The sequence below is a fragment of the Coptis chinensis genome, chromosome 4, assembly GCF_015680905.1.
Source record: "Coptis chinensis isolate HL-2020 chromosome 4, ASM1568090v1, whole genome shotgun sequence".
Taxonomy (NCBI): Eukaryota; Viridiplantae; Streptophyta; class Magnoliopsida; order Ranunculales; family Ranunculaceae; genus Coptis; species Coptis chinensis.
The window spans coordinates 84,501,739-84,522,385 of NC_141459.1; the positions used below are offsets into that span (position 1 = coordinate 84,501,739).

Genomic DNA, 20,647 nt, shown 5'->3' on the forward strand with positions numbered 1-20,647 from the left:
CTGTAAACTGAGTTCCGTTGTCTGCGATGACAGTATGCGGCAGACCGAACCGGCATATTATATTCTCCCACAAATTTTTTTTCACATTCTCTTCTTTAACCTGTTGCAAAGCTACGCCTTCCACCCATTTGGTAAAATAGTCAGTAGCGGCTAAAATAAATCTCCTTTTACCAATTGCCAGGTGTAGAGGTCCTACGATATCCAGTCCCCACATAGCGAACGGCCATGGGCTGAACACATTATGCAGTGGCTCAGCTGGTGAATGTATGAATGAAGCAAATCGTTGGCATTTCTCACATTTCTTGGCGTACTCGGTGGCGTCTCTTTTCATATGTGGCCAAAAATACCCTTGTCCTATCAATCTATGAGTTGTCGTTCGCCCCGCGGAATGACTGCCGCAATCTCCTTCGTGAACCTCAGCAAGAATTACCTGAGCCTGCCGCGGGCCTATACATTTTAGCAACAGCCCACTGAAGTTTCTCCAGTATAGGTCATCATCCAGTAATGTGTACCGTTGACTCAATTGTTCCATCCTTCGCCTGTCTTGTTTATTCTCCACCTCTACTCCTCTCAAGAAAGCTTTGATTGGTTCCATCCAACTCTGATCCCCTTCGGTAGCGAGGCAAATATCATTTTCATCTGATGTACTGGCTTGCTTAACACCCTTACTTCAATAGACCGACCCTCTGATCCAGGCAAAACTGCAGCCACATAAGCCAAAGCATCGGCGTGTCTATTCTCTCCGCGGCCCAGATGTGCAAACTGTATTTTGTCGAACTTACTTGCCCTTCGCTGTAGGACCTCAAGGTACCTTGACATCCGGGGACAGCGAGCTGCAAACCCTCCATTCACCTGACTGACTACCAAGTTGGAATATGAGAAAACAGACAACGCCTTCACCCCTAGATCTCTCGCCAAGTCTAACCCCGCTATCACGGCTTCATACTCAGACTCATTATTTGAGGCTGTGAACCCCAGTTTCATGGATAACTCAAGGTGATTGTTCTCAGGAGTAACTAACACGACCCCTATGCCATTTCCTGTGTCCGTAGCAGAGCCATCCGTGAAAACTCTCCACCCATTACGCACATCCCACGGATCGCGGCTGACCTCCCCTTCAAATTCCATTACCATTTCATCTCCCCAAGTGGGATTCTCTGCAGGAAATTCAGCCAGAAACTCTGCCATGGCTTGTGCCTTTTCTACTGTTCTGACTTGGTAGGTAATCTCATAAGAACTGAGTAAGACCGCCCACTTAAGCATCCTACCTGACTTCTCGGCCTTCAACGCTTGTCTCAGAGGCAAATTTGTTACCACTACCACATAATGAGATTCGAAATACGGTTTCAATTTAAGGGCTGAAAATATCAACGCCAAAGCATACTTCTCAATCCTGCTATATCGGGTCTTTGCCTGCAGTAAGGTTTTGCTTTGAAAATACACTGGCCTTTCTATCCTGTCGATCACCCTCACAAGAACTGAACTTATTGCGTACTCACTAACCCCCAGATACAAATGTAATTTCTCTCCTCGTTCGGCGCGACAAAGGGTGCTGCCAAGGTATCTTTTCAATTCTTGAAAGGCTGTTTCGCACTCCACGGTCCAATGGAAATCAGGAGATTTTCGCAGCAAACGGTATAGAGGCCGGCACTTGTCCGACGATTTGGAGATGAATCGTTAAGTCGCGGGCGACTCCCGGCCGATCTTTGTACTTCCTTCACATTCTGCGGAGATGACATCTCAATCAATGATCGGATCTGATCTGGATTTGCTTCAATTCCGCGATGAGTGACAATGTAGCCCAGAAACTTTCCTGAAGTTACCACGAATGAGCATTTCTCGGGATTTAGTTTTAGCTTATGCTTCCGAAGTATGCCAAAAGTTTCCTGGAGGCCTTCCAAGTGCTCTCTTTCCGACATGCTCTTTTCCACCATATCGTCGATGTATATTTCTATCCCCTTTCGAATCTTGCCTTCGAACATCTTTTCTCCCAACCGCTGAAAAGTAGCACCCGCGTTCTTTAAGCCAAAAGGCATTCTAGTGTAACAATAGGTACCACCCTCCACCACGAAAGTGGTTTTCTCCTGATTTGGCTCGAACATCGCGACTTGATTGTATCCCATTGACGCATCCATGAAGGAAAACACTTTGTAACCTGCCGTTCTATCAACTAGCTCATCCACGGGTAACAGTCCTTCGGGCATTCTTTATTTACGTCTGTGAAGTCGACACACATTCTAACCTTGCCGTTCTTTTTTGGTACCGCGACTACATTAGATAACCATTCTGTAAACTCTACTTCCCTTATTATCCCTGCCCCCTTCAATCGTATAACCTCTTCGCGGATCCCTTCTGCGTATTTTTGCCTTATACTTCTCATCTTTTGTCGCACTGGCTTAGCATCTTCATTCATATGTAAGTGATGACAAGCATACTCCGGATCCAAACCTATGATATCCTCAATTACCCATGCAAATATATCGGTGTTGTCTGCAAGAAAACGTACCAACTTACATTTCCATTCCTCCGGCAAGTCCGCTCCAACCGAAGTAAACTTTTCCTCCTCTCCCACCCCGAGGTTCACTACCTCCAACTCATCAAACGTTTTCGGTCCCAGTGGAGGCCCATACCCCTCTATTTCCATTTCCTTCTATAATTGCTATGCAGGTCCGATGATCGTCGCGATGACCGCCCGCCTTGGTACCGCTGGACCATACTTTTAACGATCTTGATGGATACTCTGCTCTGCTATTTGATCACCCTTTATTTCATATGTTCCCCCATTAGTAGGGAAGCGGATCACCTGGTATAAGGTCGATGGGACGACTTTCATTTTGTGGATCCATTTCCTCCCCAAGATGGCATTATACTGGGAACTTGCATCCACCACCATAAATCTGGTGAATACCGTGGTCGGGCGCCATGAATCGGTAGCATCAATTCACCCAAGGGCTCTGTCATGCTGCCGCCACAACCCATAAAGATTAGTTTGAGGGGCTTGTAACTGATCTTTTCCAATATTCATCTCCTCCACCGCCCCCTTAAACAACAAGTTAACTGAACTGCCGCAGTCTATCAGCACCCTCTTTACCAGATAATTGTCCATCGCTATAGTAATCACCAGAGCATCCTCATGCGGAGAAATTACTGACTCTAAGTCTTTCGGGGTGAACCTTATGCTTTCATCGCCCATTACGACTCCTCGAACTAGTCGCGGTATGCTCACCACTTCATTCACTTGTTGTAAACTTGCTGTCTTTCTCATCTTTTCTCGGTGTGCATTTCTTCCCAGGGTTTCCCCACTGAAGATGACATTGATGGTACCTAAAATTCTTGTCGAAACTGGCCCTCTCTCGGCTTGGCGAACCTCTACGACAAACTCCCTTAGCATCCCTCTTTCAATCATTCTCTCCACCAGCCACTTCAAGGCGTAGCATTCATTAGTAGCGTGATTCCTAATTTTATGGTAGGCACAGAATGGCTTCCCATCTATCTCCACTGGCGTGCTCCGTGGACCCTCAAAGTACTGTAGTTCCTTAATCAGCGGTAAGATTTCCTCGAGTGGCCGCTTTAGCGGGGTCTGCTCGATTTCCCTGTATGGCTTCCTCTCCCGGATATCCCTTCGACCGCGATCTCCCGTCCTATCCGGACCACGGCTTTCTCCTCTATACGTTCCTTTCCCTCTTTCCTCTTCTCTTCCTTTTCCTTTGCGGTCATTGCAGTCTACGGCCTGCACTGCCTTCCCTGCTCTTTTATGTTCCTTTGCATTTCTCTGCATTATGTCCTCGTAGCGTATATATTTTTCTACCTTGGGATACAAAGCGTGCAAAGACGTGATTTCGATTTTGGAAACCGACCCATGAACTCTAGTTCCTGCTCTCAAGCCGTGCTGGAAGGCTATGACCGCTGCATGTTCCTCCAAATTTTCCACCCTCAATGTCTCCTCCTTGAATCTGCATAGAAACTCTCTCAAGGACTCCGCTGACCTTTGTTTTATGTTGAATAGTGCTGCGATGTCAACCACCCTTCTTTTCTGGTGTATGAAGTGATCAACAAACGCGCGCTCCAATTCTTCAAACCTTTGGATACTCCGCGAAGCCAACCTGTAATACCAATCCGAGGCTCCCCCTTTCAGACTAGCGGAAACATCATACAACGAAGCCCATCATATTTACTCTCCTGCCATAATGGCATTTGTTGCCTAAAATGGTGCAAATGATCTGTCGGGTCTCCCCTTCCATCATACCTCTCAAATCTTGGCTGGGAGAATCGTTTCGGCACTTCTGAATTCCATACCGAATCTGCCAATGGATTTTTGTTGAGGCTTGCAACCTCCTTCCTTGGCAGCCTTCACGGTTAAGCTTTTTCTGCGATTATTCGCTCTCTCTCCTTCTCAATCATTGCCTTCACTACCTCCAAGGTGATACCCACCGTTTGTTCAACGTCCTGTGGCGGATACTCCTCATTCTCCCCCTCTACTTCGCTTCTTCGATGATCATCTCGACCCGTTGCACCCTGCGTAACCTCTCTTCCCTTCCTTAACTCATCATTCTCCGCCAGAGCCCTAACTACCTCCTCCCTCGAAGAAGTCCGGTAGCATCCATTTGCGTTTGATACCTCTTCTTCTCCTACCCCCTCTTCCTCTCCTACCATTTCTTTTCCAGTGCTCTCTCTTTCTTCGATATTTTCTCTCACCGTTGCTTTCTTAGGTCTCCCTATTCCTCTTTTTGCTACCGTAGCCATTTTCTCTTCGGTCCCCACAGACGGCGCCAAAATGTATGTCCTCTTATTACACCCTATGAAGTTACTTGTCTTCTCTTATGTTCACTCTCTTAATCTCTCTTCCCTCTTTTTCTTTTCTTTCTCTTTCTCTTCTGTTTTTCTCCGTTCTCTTTATATTTTCTTTCCTCCATGATCTCTCCATCTTTCCACGTATCGCGGCAGTTACCTTGCGGTTAAGGTTCCACTCTCCATCTTTCCACGTCTCGCAGCAGTTCTAGAACAGTTGGGATACCGCGGATCTGATCTGGTGCAACCTGACTCCCCCAGCTATACCGCATCCGGTCCCATTGTTACCACTAATCTCCTATGTCATGTATACGTCCTATACAAACCAGTTGTGATACTTTTGCTTGGGTGCGCGGTCCTCCTCTTCTTCTCCACTCCTCCTTTTCAACTCCACTCCAAAACCCAACATCTTCAAATCTCCTTCCCCATATTCGTCATTTCACTTCCTCAAGACTCCGAAGAAGAAGAAGAAGATGAGGATGGGTTAATAACAAAGGCTGATATTAATAGAATGTATTCATTAGAAGAGATGAAAGAAGAAGCGGATGCAATTTGGGTATAAAGTTATTGGTCCACTTGATCCTACTGAACGCCCCTTAAAATATCGCTGTTATTCAGGTTATTATTAGTGACTACAAATTTAAATTCTTTGTTATTGTTGTTAATTGCAATGTGTTGTTTGTAGATTGGGTCTCACCAGTTTAAAGTTAGTAATGGGGATACGATTTATACGGAGAAGTTGAAGTTCTGTGAAGTCAATGATAAGGTATATCATACTTGCATTTTATCTATCTACTCAGTGGAATATATTTGTAGTAATGTGTTGAATATTTGGGTAGCTTTTCAGTCTATATGTCCAAGGATGTCATCTCCTACAGCTTTACATGAATATGGAATAATAACAAAAGCTAGATACATGCCCTCAATAGATTATTAGAGAGTGCTCTTGATCAAGATTATCCAATCAGTTTTAGATAGGAAACTCCCTTTCTGCCCTGCAAACTTCAGACTAGAGCTCACAATGACTGGGTCCCAAATGCTCTGCTTCTAGAGGAAGAGTATGCACTATACAAGAGTTCACAAGATTTTTGCTATTACGCACACCAAATGGAGCTCCAATCTGCATGATTTTCCATGCTCTTAGTCAACATGATACTGAGATAGAAGGCGTTTAATTTAAGTAAATCTAATAATCACCTGTATTGAAAAATGTTTGTCTTGATAATAAGAGAAGCATGGAATTGATTTTTTGCTGGCTTCTTTTAGGCCTACTCCGTTAATTTGCATTTCTCTCAAGCAATACCTTGGTTCTTCCTCTTTCCACTGGTCTCCTCCAATTATATATAGTATTATTGTTTGCTTTTGTTATGTTGATAGAGATACTATGTCACAATGACGATCACATCCTTTCTATGCATAGCTTTCTTTCAGAGTAAGTTTACCATCCATAAGCTGACCAGTTGTCATATTGTATTTGCCAAGCCACTCTCCACTCTTTAAAGAGTGAGAGGTGGATGTTACCCATCCTTTTCTACGTCTCCACTTCTCGATCAATATCGGAGAAACATTCATTTGTCTTCCTGCATAAGTGCCAGCCTAGTCGGAACTTGATACTGATTGGTAGTTAGTCGTCCCACCTAGTTGGTCATAAGACTGCAGTTGTTCTTTGGATTATATACAAAGATAGCAAGGAAGAGGACACAAGTAATTGTTAGCATAAAGGGTTACATGGACTTAAATTCTGTGGTGTTTCAAACGCATAAGTTTCAACTTATTTGTGTGTATATAGGCGAATTCATCAGCGAACACCACACTCTGGATGCTCTGGTTGCTGTTATTTGTGTTATGTTCTGACTTATTCTGATCTTGGATACTTATTTTCTATAATGTATCTTTTACACTAAATACTTCAGCTGATCACTGTATTAGTGAAAAAAAGTTAATAACTTGATCTCTATACCTTTCACAAGGTGAAGCTGATTGTCCAGGTTGTAGTTTATGTGCGTATCAGTTTGTTGGTTTCATATCGTGAGGCTGATCACAGTTTCAATGTATTGGAAACAACCAAACAGTAATTGAACTAATAATTTCTTAACATTGTTTCTTTGCAGTTAATTTTACACAAGGTACTCATGGTTGGTTCAAAGAGTCAGACCATCATTGGCAGGCCCATTTTGCTAGATGCAGCTGTACATGCAGTTGTTGAGGAACATGTAAGCCCCTTCTCCTTCCCTATGTATTGCTACTTCACTCCTGGAGCCTATAAAGTTTAGAGATTGTGTTAACTGTCTCAGAACCATTAGGTCCTTTTGGGGACAATGTTGTGTCTCAACTTCAACTGGGATTGCCTGGAAATACACTACAATTTCCCTGTTGAAGGTGGACAGGCACGTAGTGTGCTTGCCACAATGACCATTTTTGGCTGTTTCGGTCCCGGGTATCAATCAAAATTTTAACAGCACACAACAGTATGACCAAGACTGGTCAGTTGAATATATTATTTATTTATATCCTATCATTTCAGATTCAGACTGTTAATTTTGGTGTATTATCTATATTGCTAGAAAAACAGCCCTCGCCTTCTCTCCCCGTTCAACTAGGAGAACTTTTTTACACCTAGGGTTTCACGGTCCTTGTTTCATTGTACACTATAAGGTCCCCATATTTAGGCGGTGCAATGTTTTTCACTACGAAGGAACATACTTGCAGTGCCCACTGGGCTATATTATGCGCTAGAAATAGGACCTGTACTGCTCAAGATTATTTGAATTGCGCCTACTATCATCAACCAGGGAGAAAATATAGAATGACCATGGCACAATTGAGAGAGGGACCCTTGCGATTAAGGGCCCCGAACGGGGGTACATCCGAAGGAAAGTAAACACATGCAACTTCCTACTTAATGCATCACTTGGAAAGACAGTGGGAAAATTTAATGGTTTATGTGTGTCTGTGGCTTCTGGAAGAAACATTTCCATGACATACTACTCTGATTTCTTTACATGAAAGAGTTGGTCTATGTTCAATTTCATCGTTACTAGTCATTTTTTTAATAGGTAAATGAAAGGATTATATTAGCCAATTGTACTTTTGAAAAATATATACAAAAGAAAGTAAAAATGAAACAGAAAAATCAATTTTTACCCCTCCAAATCATGACCTTCAGCACATATGATAACAACCCAATGTTTTTGAAACTCTGAATGAAATGTACAACCACATCCGATTCCTAGAAAATCAATATGTTGAGAACATGAGATACACAAGATATATGGATGGCAGAAGAAAGGAAACCTGCATGCTTCCTTTTGCGATTTTGTGGGGCATATGGTTGGAGAGGAATAACATACATTTTGAAGACACTTCGTTGTCTATGGAGAAAGTGATCTTGGCCATCAAAGTTTTTGTTTTTCTGGTCGAAAATGCATGATGAGTTTCAACACATTCTTTTGAGGCTGATGGGAGGAAATTTTGTTTTTGTCTTTTGTAACTGGTACTATAGGATATCTCATCCTGTTTTTTTTGCTTTGGATATATATAAGAAAAAAGAAGGGAAACCTGCAATGGTAGAGATTAGAGGAGATTCAGTGAGTTTGTTAGTGGCTTCGGATGATGGACTTCAATTGGGGGGATTCTTTTTTTTTTTTCGGTTTTTCGGTGTGTACAAAGGGCAGGGATGTAGTGAGCATAATTGACTGCTTCCTACTTACCCGCGCTTGGTTGAAGTATTTTGGTGATCGTGTGTAGAAACAACTTTAGGGTTTAACCTTTTCTGATCATTGCATGGTATTTTGGCAAATTAGCCAGGTTGGGAGTGGTCATCGTCCTTTCCGTTGTGAGTTAATGTCTTGTGAAAAGTAAGAATTTATTGGGTTGATGAAATCATGGTGGTGCCAGGCAGAAGATACTGGTAGAGCAGGTTTTGTTACTGTGCAAAATGCTTCAGTATCACAAACACCAGCTTAGAGAACGGAATACAACAAATTTTGGGTGATTTGATTCGAGAATAATGAAATGCAGGTGGTTTTAAAAAAAATTACAGCAAAAGGAAGAACAATCTAATCTGTTTTTGCATGAGCTTAACACGATGGCAAATACACTAAGAAGTTGAATGATGTACTTGATATCGAGGAAGCATATTTCAAAGGTCCAAAACCAAGTGGGCTAAAGGAGTGGTGCACATGGTACTTTCATTGGATCACGAGTCTGCGAGATATCATGCAAACTTCATCTCAAAATTGAATATTGATAAAAACAGGGAGCAATTAAGGAGCATATTGTGAGCTTTTACGCTGCAAACAAAATGTTGCTGAAACACCAACTCTATATGGTCTTGACTTATGAGTTTCCCAGCATTGGGACTGATATATCTTCATGGAGGGAGAGGGACTTCGGAAAAGAAGAAGTTAAAGCTGCCATGATTATTTGGCATGGAAAAGTCGCTGGGATCTAATGGTTACACAATGCTTCTTTACAAACGGCGTTGCCATTTTACGGGAAGTAATATTCTGGGAGCAGTGATATAACTTACTAATTCTTATATTAATTGGAGGCATAACACCGTCAGCTTAACCCCCCAAGGTTGATGGTGGCAAAGGTACTAACCTTAAGCTTAAACAAGGGATGCATTTACTGGTTGGTGAGTATCAGGGCTCCTTGATAGAAAATAGACCGATCCAAGATGGGGTAATTGTAGGCATGTAACTAATGTGCTCATTGATTCAGCAAAACATGTACTATCTGTTTCTGGTTTTCTGGTTCTGATTGCTAGATGTGGGGTGGATGGAAACATAAATGAGAGGATTTGGAATGTCAAGAGCCAAGTGCTCACTTCTAAAGATATGTATGAGCTGTTACAAACAACGAGAATTAAGGAGCAACAGAGCATCAGTTGGTAGGCTGGTAGCTTGATTTTTCCATATAAAACAGTTCGGAGCAAGTGGATTCCTTTGCAAGGTTGCCTTTTCTTTTGGGGACTCTTTGGGGAAGAACACAGACCAGCCACACAGATAGTTTACACAAGAGAGGAATGATTATGGCAAATCATTGTTTCATTTGTGCACAAGCTGAGGAGAACATTGTACATCTTCTTGTTGAGTGTGATATTGGAAAAGATCTGAGGTGTGCCATCTTTCCTCTCTCCACCGTACTTGGATACCATTCATGGGATAAGGGTCGTGTGTAAGGAGAAGCCTCAAGTGATGCTTTTCTTTGTGGGTCGGACGACCAGTTGATCATCGAAGTGATTGCACATGCCATCATATGGGCAGGCTTGAGAGAAACTGGCGGATTTTTGAGGATAGGTTCTGCAATTTTCAGCGTATTTTGTGTAATTGTAATTTTGTACTTTGCGCGTGGCTTTGTCATGATCCTACTTTTAGGGAATTAAGATTTGTTAATCTTGTAATTGGGTTATATGATGTTGTCAAGGCTTGTTGTAATTGACCTGCTTGTTGGGTTGAGTGTGAACCTCTCATACTACCATCAAGGATAAATTATGGTTTTAATAGCCAGGAAAAAATATAGTGCAGCTCTTACATTTGCTTCATATAACACTGAGATTAAACCTAGCTGATGTAGAAGCTGGCAGTCATAACAAAAAGGGACTTACTCAAGTCTATCTAGACAAATCTAGAAGATCTCAAGATCAAGCACTAGCATTGCTGCGTCTATTACTTGTCATTCTAATAATATAATGTCCATTGAGGGTTTGACAAAAGCCATTGCGAAAAATTTCTAGACGGTTTTGCACCAGTGTCTAACCATATTTAGTGGGGTTGGAATGTCATACTCCGAGGATGAAAGCGATGTGGATGACCATGTCAATCTTATTTGTTCAGAGGGGATATGGGCTGATGAGGAGTGTTGGGTGGTAGTCTCGGTGGTGCTTGTTTAGTGGGAGGGTGACATTGCTTGGGCTATCTTAGGCACTTGTATTTTGGAAATATTCCTTTTGGTTGTTTAGGTGGTTTTCTCTTTCATTCTCTTTCATTTTTTTTGGGTTTGGGCCAGTCCTACGTAACCATGGTTACTCAAGATGGGTGTGGATGTAGTAGGCTAGTAGGCTAGCTAGCTGCTCACAAAAGGTTGGTTTATGTTTGTGATGTTATGATCCCAACAGTAAATTCTCATCCTTCAAAGCGGATCTACTCCAGTGTTAAGTGTATTCCACAGTTTAACATGACAGTGTCCAACCTCGCTGGACTTTAGATTTCCATGTGATTGCTGATTGTTAGTCTTGGAAAAGTGATTGTTAATGTTGGTTTTAGATTGTCCATATGATGTCCATGTTTAAAGCAGGAGCTGGTTTTTGGTCTTTGTGGTAGGTAGTTTCAAAGTTGGTATTAAGCATGTCCTTTGCGTTTGGGTTTGGGCATAAAATTATGTAAAAGGGTAAGGCCCAGATTTGAGGACTTCACTTTTGGATGATAAAATTGATCATGTGATGGCATGGTTTTTGTTTCAGTAGGTGGTGATGTGATTGACTTGATCACATTGCACAATGTATAAATTTTTTGTTTAGCATGTTGTCAGTGTTCGTGATTCCAAACGAAACGTTGGAATTCCGCCCAATATTTCGGTTTTTCAAAAAACCGAATTCCGAATATAGAGTTGAAATATTGATGATTCCGAAATCAGATGAAATTCCAAATATAATAGGGGTCGAAATTTGATGAATTTCGGTTTTTAGATTTGTCGGAATTTCGAGAATTCCGAAATCCTGAACTATGCATGTTGTAATTTTGAAAAACATGTTTGTTATGTAACAGTAGTATTTTTCCAGTGGCAACAAAGTAATTACATGTCGATCAGTATTTTCTTTCCCTTCTATAAATCCTAAAGTAATGTCGGTTTTCATCACAAACTTGTAAATTACTTCAATGCTTCCTGTTTCTTGGTTCTTGAATTGTTTTTCCTTTCAGGCTTTAGATGCCAAGGTGATAATCTTTAAGAAGAAAAGGATGAAGAACTACCGTCGAACAAAGGGGCATCGTCAGGTAAGTCAGACTCCTACATTTGTTATTACTATTAACTGATATTCAGCTGCTGGTCATTGTTGGTCTAATTTTAACATGTTGATGCGTTTGTTGCGAGGAACTCACTAGGCTCAGAATTACAGATGTTGAAGGAATAGAGAAGCCAGAAAAGGTAGAGAAGCCTGAAAAAGTTAAGAAGCCAGGAAGGGAAGCAGTTACAGGCTTACAGCTGAGAAGACACCCGTTTATGCATGATCAGAGAATGGCACCAATTGTTTCCTTGTGTCATTTTCACCTTCTATCTTTCTTTTGGCAAAAAAAGCAAGAATCAAGAACCTGACCATATAGTTAGCGAAGTATGTGTGTTATGGAAGGGTGTTTGAGGCACTTAATTTATGTTTACGTTCTCAAACTTATAACAGTCCGAGAGAGTAATAAATACATTTTTGTTAAATCTTGTTTCCTAGTAGAATTTCTGACGTGTTGAGAATGTTGGGCCCTCCTGTTTCGTGTTAATGTCTTTCTGTATCACTTTATTTTACTCGTTTAGAATAATAGGGGAAAGTGTTTGAACACTCGAATGTGTTTTTAGTTTCCAGTGTGTAAAAGCTTGCGATCTTTACCCACCAGAGTAGCCTTTTTGATGTGCTTAATCTTTTTCAGCCTTTGGTTACACGTACTCCCTACATTTGGTCATATTGTGCTTGTCTAGCTGAGGTATATCGGTTATTTAATATTTGTTTTTTTTATTGGGAAGCCTGATGTTTTATCAGTAACTCTTATATCCTTACATCACCTCTCTCTCTCTCTCTCTCTCTATTAAAGCAGACTATATCTGACGTGGACAGTCTCTATCTTAAGTGGCACTCTCCAAGAAGAAAGTGAAGCCACATAGAAAAACTCTCAAAAACTCTCACACTTATTAGGTCCTATTAGAAGTATAACTCTTTCATTAAATAACCGTAAGTTGTATATACATATATAGGTCCTATTAGAAATAAAACTTTCTCATTAAAGAAATGTAAGTTGTATATATATACTTCAGGATTAGAAGTGCTAATCGTACTTGAACATTTAAGTAAAGAAACGAAAAGTTTGGATCAACAAGAGGAATTAAATCCAATAAGAAAACTTATAACAACGATATTTAATCAATTAGCTTCGGAGGCATAATTTTTGGCACTAACCAAATATGATCCTGGAAAAGTTATCTAGAAAATCTACTTCTAAAATAAAGTGCGAGCTTTCAAGGTCACCTCTACCAATTGACAATTTCGACTACCGAGAGTTCTTTGAAGGTATATGAGTTACCATATAGAAGTTATTATGCATGAAGATAGAAATCTATGCTTTATGCCTCCATCAAACGGGAATTAACACATAAAAATTGGATGAATGACGACCAAAGAAGAAGTCTCCATGAAGATCTACTGAGACTATTTAAAAGCTCCACTCTGTATATTTGTAAATCGGAGAGGTAAGTCTTTTTTTATTAGCACTTCCTCCCCTTTCTATTTAAGTCTTTAGCAGTTATGATTGTAAACAAATCTTTTAGGATAGAGTTGTTTGCTTGCAGGAGTCCAAAGCTACTTAACTATTGTTCTTTCTCTCAACTTTACAATATAATCACTATTTCCTTTGTTTTTAGTAGTGATAGCCATGGCCAATTGGTCAGACAATCTCCCCACATAATTAATAGAAGACATAGTGCGCGCCCTGATTACGTTCAATTTGGTTTCTTTCAGTCAGGGAGATCCTAACGCTACCATGCGACAATCATCATTGTGATTTTTCAGTCTCATTGTGATAATAGAAGATGAACCATCATCTGCTTAATTACCTACACAAATTTCGATCTTTACGAATATTTCTAATGATAAGCTGCTTAAATACATGCATGTTATTCACTTTACACAATTCCATGCATTATCCAATGCTATACAAAATTCCTAATTCACACAATGCAATGAGGCTCTGTCCTATGACACACAATATATATATATATATATATATATTTGGTATGTGCTAAGTGCACGTACCGAACCAAGTTAATAATTTGATTCTATATATATTGATAATTTACATAGTTGAATATTAGGAAGTACTCGGGACTCGGAAGGCATATGTAAGTGTCGTAACTAAACACATATGTTATCGTAGTTTGTTACATATAGCGAACTTTCATCTTAGTGAAATAGGTCGATAGCAATGCGACACAAACCATAACATAGATGGAGATGGTAGAGAGTGGTGATTGATATGGGATCATCCTATTCCTGTTGTACGTAAATCGGGTAATTGTCATGCCTGTTGCTCATGTTGTGGCAAATAGAAGCTGAATTCATGCCATGGCATTAAAGTGCAGTTTTCAAGCAGCCTTGGGTAAGGATGTGAAACTGAATTGTGGTTGAAACTGACTGGACAACGTACTTTAGATTTGTTAGTTTTCAAATTTAACAACAGTAGAAATGTGCGCTAGCTACTTAAACATATTTAGGCACTTTCATTCAGACCATGGATTATGCAATACGATGGAATTATAGAGAAGTGAATTATGGAGATCAGGAGATGATAAACTCGCAAGTTTTGCTACTTCTAGCAGAGAGTTGGAATTTTTTAGAGTTTTTCTTATCATCACAAAGATCTCGATACACAACTAGGGGATGTGTTACCACCATCTTACGTATGAGGGGACAACATTGACCAACATTGACCTGCGTTTAAGCAGAACGACATGTATATGTACACAGACATTGAAAATGGATTGACGGAGAACTTGCCTGAGGCTGAAAATTGCAAGAGAGATGGATATTGGAGACATCTATGTGGACGAGTGGGTGATTGGTGGAGAGCAAGAATGGTGGAGGTATTCCAGTGCTTTTGTAAGTTGATCCTCATTAGCCTTCTTGAAGGGTGCTTGGAGCATTGAAGGGTAGGTATAATGAAGTATACAAAGGGAGTTGCTCTTTCTAAAAGCTAATATTCAGTTATATGAGCATTTTGATTTTTTGGGATTTTTAAAGTACTTTAGGTCTGATAATGCTACTAAAACAAATTGATTATTTCTTGGTTGATGGTTTTGCCTAAACTACAAATTCGAGATCCACGAAGTTTGCAAATTTATGAAACAATCACGGCGAATATTATCATAAAGATCCCGGCCATATGGTCGGGTAAAAAACCTTGTATATATTATAGCTATACTCTCTTGGCTATATTTTTTGAGTCTTCATAGAGTCTCCAATATTTGCTAAACACTTGGGCTAATTCCTAAAAGAATATGAGACTTTTAAGGAAAACTTTGACAAATAAGGAATTGACACTAAGGAAAATCAGACAAATAAGGGATTGATAGTTTCTTTGTTGGACATTTATTATCTTTTTCTTGGATCAGTTTAGCTTCTAGGTTTATGACTCATTGTTTGGTCTTGCTGTGGAACAGAATGACCAAGACATTGATAGAGCAACCAAATTTAGTACATGTCCATGAACGCTATAATATGGGTTGTATAAGAAATTTGTATTTTGTGTTAGATTTACCTTACAGTTTTTATAGGCTCATCTTGGGCCCAAGCTAGATGTATAGATGGGTTGCTATTGAGTTGATTCCAAATCCAACCCATTACACGGAAGTTTTAACCATCCACTTGAGTTTCATCTCAACTTTGGATGTAATTTGAGCTAAAAGCCAAAATAAAGCTCGATTTCATCCAACATAGTATGAAGCACATGAATATAACACTTAAACACAGGTTGGTAACTTGATATAGATCGAGAGAAATCAATAACAAAATCCGTCAGGCCAAAACAACCAAGTGATAAAACCTATGTACGTAAATTATGCAAGCTTTGAGTGGTTTCAACCACTTGGTGGATGGTTATACTAAATACTTAATAGATATATATTATAGCCATACCCTCTTGACTCTATTTTTTATAGCCTTCACAGAGACTCTAATATTTTCACAACACTTAAACTAATTACAAAATTTAGGAAAAACCTTGCGTTGTCTCAAACTAGAAAGGAAAGCTTATCCCTATTACCAAGTTCTCTTTAACCTCACCAAAAGAAGTCAATATACTTCCATCATTATTCTTCCTATTACCAAGTTCTCTTAAACCTCACCAAGAGGAGTCAATATACTTCCATCATTATTCAATATAGAAAAATTTAAAAAAATAAATAAACAAAATTTAGCAAGTTTGGTTAAGATATCAGATCATATCGTATACAGCTCGAGCATCTTCATGTGTTTGTGTATTCGGAGAACTTGATAGATGGTGAAGCTTTCCATTTTCATCCAACATAGTATGAAGCACATGAATATAACACTTAAACACAGGTTGATAACTTGATATAGATCGAGAGAAATCAATAACAAAATCTGTTAGCCCAAAACAACCAAGTGATAAAACCTATGTACGTAAATTATGCAAGCTTTGAGGGGCTTCAACCACTTGGTGGATGGTTATACTTAATACTTAATAGATATATATTATAGTTATACCCTCTTGGCTCTATTTTTCAGAGCCTTCACAGAGACTCTAATATTTTCACAACACTTAAACTAATTACAAAATTTAGGAAAAACCTTGCATTGTCTCAAACTAGAAAGGAAAGCTTCTCCCTATTACCAAGTTCTCTTTAACCTCACCAAGAGAAGTCAATATACTTCCATCATTATTCTCCCTATTACCAAGTTCTCTTAAACCTCACCAAGAGGAGTCAATATACTTCCATCATTATTCAATACCAAAAAAGTAAAAAAAAAACATAAACAAAATTTAGCAAGTTTGGTTAAGATATCAGATTAGATCGTATACAACTCGAGCTTCTTCATGTGTTTGTGTATTCGGAGAACTTGATAGATGGTGAATCCCTATTATCAAATTGTCTATGGGACTATGATTATTGTTTGTAATTGCAAATTTTGGATGGTTACCTTCTTCTCCGACGTTGCGACACTTCAAATCAAACTACGTTTATGGGAGCAGTAGAGTGACTTCCGCTTCTTATGTGCTTTAAAGTTACAAGTTATTAGAAGAGGTAGTGGAACCTGAAATTGTAAATGTGTTGCTAACTCTTAACATGTTTTGATGATTCTGGCTGATAGTTTATACATCAATCTCAATTTTTATCCAATGTCATTTTTTGCCAGCAACTTTCAATCAACTTGCTTAGAGAGTTGACGCTTAATCACAATTTGGATCGTTACATATTCTTGAACTCTTTTATTAAATGGATAGTTGGATGCATTATAGACCACCAGTTAGGTAATTATGTAGAATCTGTAAAGTACTTAGCAGTAAATAATCATTAGAGAAAAAAATATTGTGGTAGTAAACACTCTCAAAACATATATGTAGGTTTATGTTTTAGGAAATTGGTCTACAAGGGACATGCAGACCACAAATGAGATGTAGGACCAAAAGAAATATAAGCTATGGATAAGTGTATAGGTAGGGTTTGTTAGTCGCTAACAGGTGACTAATTCTCAATTTCTATTTTCATAAGCATTACTATATCTAGAGTGTAGACTCCATATAGTTTAGTTTAATAGGAAATGGAAGGAGGCAAAAAGAAAAAGGAAATCAGTTGACTTGAGGCGAATTTTAAGTATGGGGTAAGATGTATGTTGTATACTTATATTAAACTTTTAAACATGATATAGGTGAATGAAAAATCCAGCAAAATCAAGATAACACAAAGAAGAAGTTATTACTACTTATTTCGTTCACAGGGGATTCATTAAGAAAGATGTCACGATTACTAAAGCAATTTTTATCTACGTGCACTATGTTACTATTGCGCATTCAAAACCCAAAATGAAATTGGGATTTCCTTTGCTTTAGAGTTGACTTCACTATTTTATTGTACCAATATTTGAGTTGCATTCTAACGTAAACTCATGATCCATATACTCTGTCTCAATTGGTATAGATTTTACCAAGAGCATTCAAAATTCACCATTGCTATTTGATGAATTTATTATCTACTTTGATGAAAAGATTCAACTATGTATATTGTAAGAATTATCCCTTTTAACCATTAAATAAAAAATATCTAATGCAGTCAATTCTTAGTTATATTCATAGCAATCAATTACATTTAAAAAAAAAAAAACAAATGCAGTTAGAATTCTTTGATGATCCCACACAGTGAATCATGTATATATAGCAAACCTCAAAGAATAAGTAACGTAAAATCGGAAACTGAATGCAAATGCATCGAACTAACCTCAAAGAATAATTAGCGGGAAATCAGAAACTGGATGCAAATGCATCGAACTAACCACAATGAATAATTAACTGGAAATTGGAAACTGGAAACTGGATGCAAATGAATTGAACTAACCTCAAATAATAATTAATGAGAAATAAAAAACTGGATGCAACTGCATTGAACTAACCACAAATAATAATTAATAGGAAATTGGAAACTGGATGCAAATGAATCAAACTAACCGCAAAGAACAATTAACGAAAAATTAGAAACTCGATACAACAGCATTGAACTAACCTCAAAGAATAATTAACAGGAAATCAGAAACTGGATGCAAATGTATTAAACTAGCCTAAAAGAATAATAAACGGGAAATCGGAAACTGGATGTAATTGAATGCAAATGCATTGAACTAGCCTCAATTCCCTTAAAGAATAATTAACAAGAAATCGAAAACAGTTTGCAATTGCATTATTGAACTATTCCAAAATAATAATTAACAGGAAATCGAAAGTTGTATACAACTGTATTAAACTAACCTTAAATTATAATTAACGGGAAATCAGAAACTGGATGCAATATCAAACTAACCTAAAAAATAATTAGCAAAAAATCAGAAACTTGAATAAACTGCATTGAACTAACTAACCTCAAAGAATAATTAACGGGAAATCGAAAACTAGACAGATGCAACTACATCGAACTAACCTCAAAGAATAATTTACTAGAAATCGAAAACAGGATGCAAATGCAATGAACCAACCTCAAAGAATAATTAATAGGAAACCGAAAACATAATTCAAATGTATTAAACCAACTTCAAAGAATAATTAACGGGAAATCAGAAACTGCATGGAACTAACCTCAAAGAATAATTAATAAAAAATCAAAATTTGGACGCAAATGCATTGAACCAACCTCAAAAAATAATTAACGGGAAATCGGAAACTAGATGCTAATGCATTGAACTAACCTAAAAAAATATTTAACGGGAAATCAGAAACTGAATGCAAATGCTTTGAACTAACCTAAAAAAATAATTAACATAAAATAAAAATTGGACGCAACTGCATGGAAGTAACCTCAAAGAATAATTAACAAGAAATCAGAAGCTAGATGCAAATGCATCGAACTAACTTCAAAAAATGATTAACGGGAAATTGGAAACTTAACCTCGGAGCATAATTAACGAGAAATAAAAAAACTAAATACAAATGCATCGAAATAACCTCAAAAAATTATTAATGGGAAAATTAGAAACTGGAGGCAAATGTATTGAATTAACCTTAAAAAAAAAATTTAACGAGAAATCGGAAATCGGATGCAATTGCATTGAAGTAACCCCATAGAATAATTAATGAGAAATCTGAAATTGGATGCAAATGCGTTGAACTAAACGAGTCGTGGGTGAGCGTTTAGATTTTTTAGGCTTAAATCGGGGTTTAGGCTTGATTTGGGCTTGGGAAAATTTTTTGGCCCAACCAAATCTCGAAATCTCGGGCCCTTTAAACCCGACAAACCGACCACACGCGTCACCATCACACACTTCATCTTCCCAAATTTCCAGATCTTGTCCCCTCTCGATTAAGTCTCGCATGAGACAGGCCCACGTTATATCCAGGTCTCGCGCGAGACTCCTACAACTCCGACCCCAATTCCCTTCCATCAGCAAGTCCCATTTCTCCCCCTCATCATAAATCAATAGCCAGCCTCTCCCTAAGACCAGTGATGGCCGGAAACAGGCGAATTTGTGTAGAGAAATTTTTTGGAAATTTGTTCGAAAATGGGATGTTTGCTCCATTCTTTGATAATGAAATTCACTCTAGAGGATGGGAGTACTTGTTATATTCTAATGGCGGGCTTTATTCCAAGGATTTGGTGATGAAATTCTACGACAATGGGAGCTTTAATGGCGACCATTTTTGGGTTACCGTCGAGGGTGTGCGCCACGAAGTCACACCTGTTTTGATCTCCGGGATCACGGGCATTCCTCTGGTCGACCACGTCGACTTCGGCAGCGATCCGGTACCCACGCAGACTTACGACCTAATGCTCGACACGCTAAATCGAGGGAGAGTACAACATAGATGGGAAATGCGTGTATCAACGCTCGGTGCAAAGGAACCAGCTGGCGGTGACTCAATGGCTGGGACTGAACGTCATTGGCACCTCGAAGCCCTCGAACATCAACAAGACCTTCCTCCACCTTCTCTGGATCCTCCAGGAGCGAAAGGGTAACTTTTTCATAGTTACCTTTCTCTTTGATATTATTACACATGCCACTCTTAGGTCAACCACTCTTGCCGTTCTTGTAACGCAAGTTATGATTAATTTGGGTTTTCTGTCCGCCACCCCGCTACTCCCCATACCACAATATGAGAATATGCTTGTCTTCAAGAAATGCATACTGACCCCTTGGGAACCCACAGCACCAATGGCTGCTGAGCACGCTAATGTAGGCCCATCTCACCCACCCTATTTTGATGAGACTGCTATGAGTAAGATGAGTCACCCTATGGATGCCTTGCGTGCTATGAACAGTGGCATGAGAGACATGTACACTTTCGCCGTATCGATGAAACGCACCTTGGGCGAAGTTAAGGATGGATATGACCACTTTCGCCACGAAGTCACCGATGGACAAAAAGATGGGCGAATT

The 20,647-nt window shown here is 39.1% G+C and overlaps 3 protein-coding genes across 3 annotated transcripts; 1 reads left to right on the top strand and 2 right to left on the bottom strand.

The window, feature by feature from the left end:
- Positions 1-570: 570 nt before the first annotated feature.
- LOC147505247 (uncharacterized) lies at positions 571-2,204 on the bottom strand. Its single transcript, XM_086605498.1, has 2 exons — positions 1,713-2,204; positions 571-1,413 (listed from the first exon to the last, which is right to left on the bottom strand). The coding sequence occupies exons 1-2, from the start codon at positions 2,202-2,204 to the stop codon at positions 571-573; spliced, it is 1,335 nt and encodes a 444-aa protein (XP_086461624.1).
- Positions 2,205-2,941: 737 nt separating this feature from the next.
- LOC147505248 (uncharacterized) lies at positions 2,942-3,778 on the bottom strand. The gene has a single exon (XM_086605499.1). It carries the CDS (start codon positions 3,776-3,778, stop codon positions 2,942-2,944), a length of 837 nt encoding a protein of 278 aa, XP_086461625.1.
- Positions 3,779-4,998: 1,220 nt separating this feature from the next.
- Positions 4,999-12,219, top strand: LOC147505249 (large ribosomal subunit protein bL21m-like). The gene is given in 7 exon segments (XM_086557844.1): positions 4,999-5,341; positions 5,343-5,389; positions 5,391-5,406; positions 5,474-5,554; positions 6,900-7,001; positions 11,712-11,786; positions 11,884-12,219. Coding segments are annotated over 7 exon segments (585 nt in total). The 5' UTR covers positions 4,999-5,299; the 3' UTR covers positions 12,106-12,219.
- Positions 12,220-20,647: the final 8,428 nt, after the last annotated feature.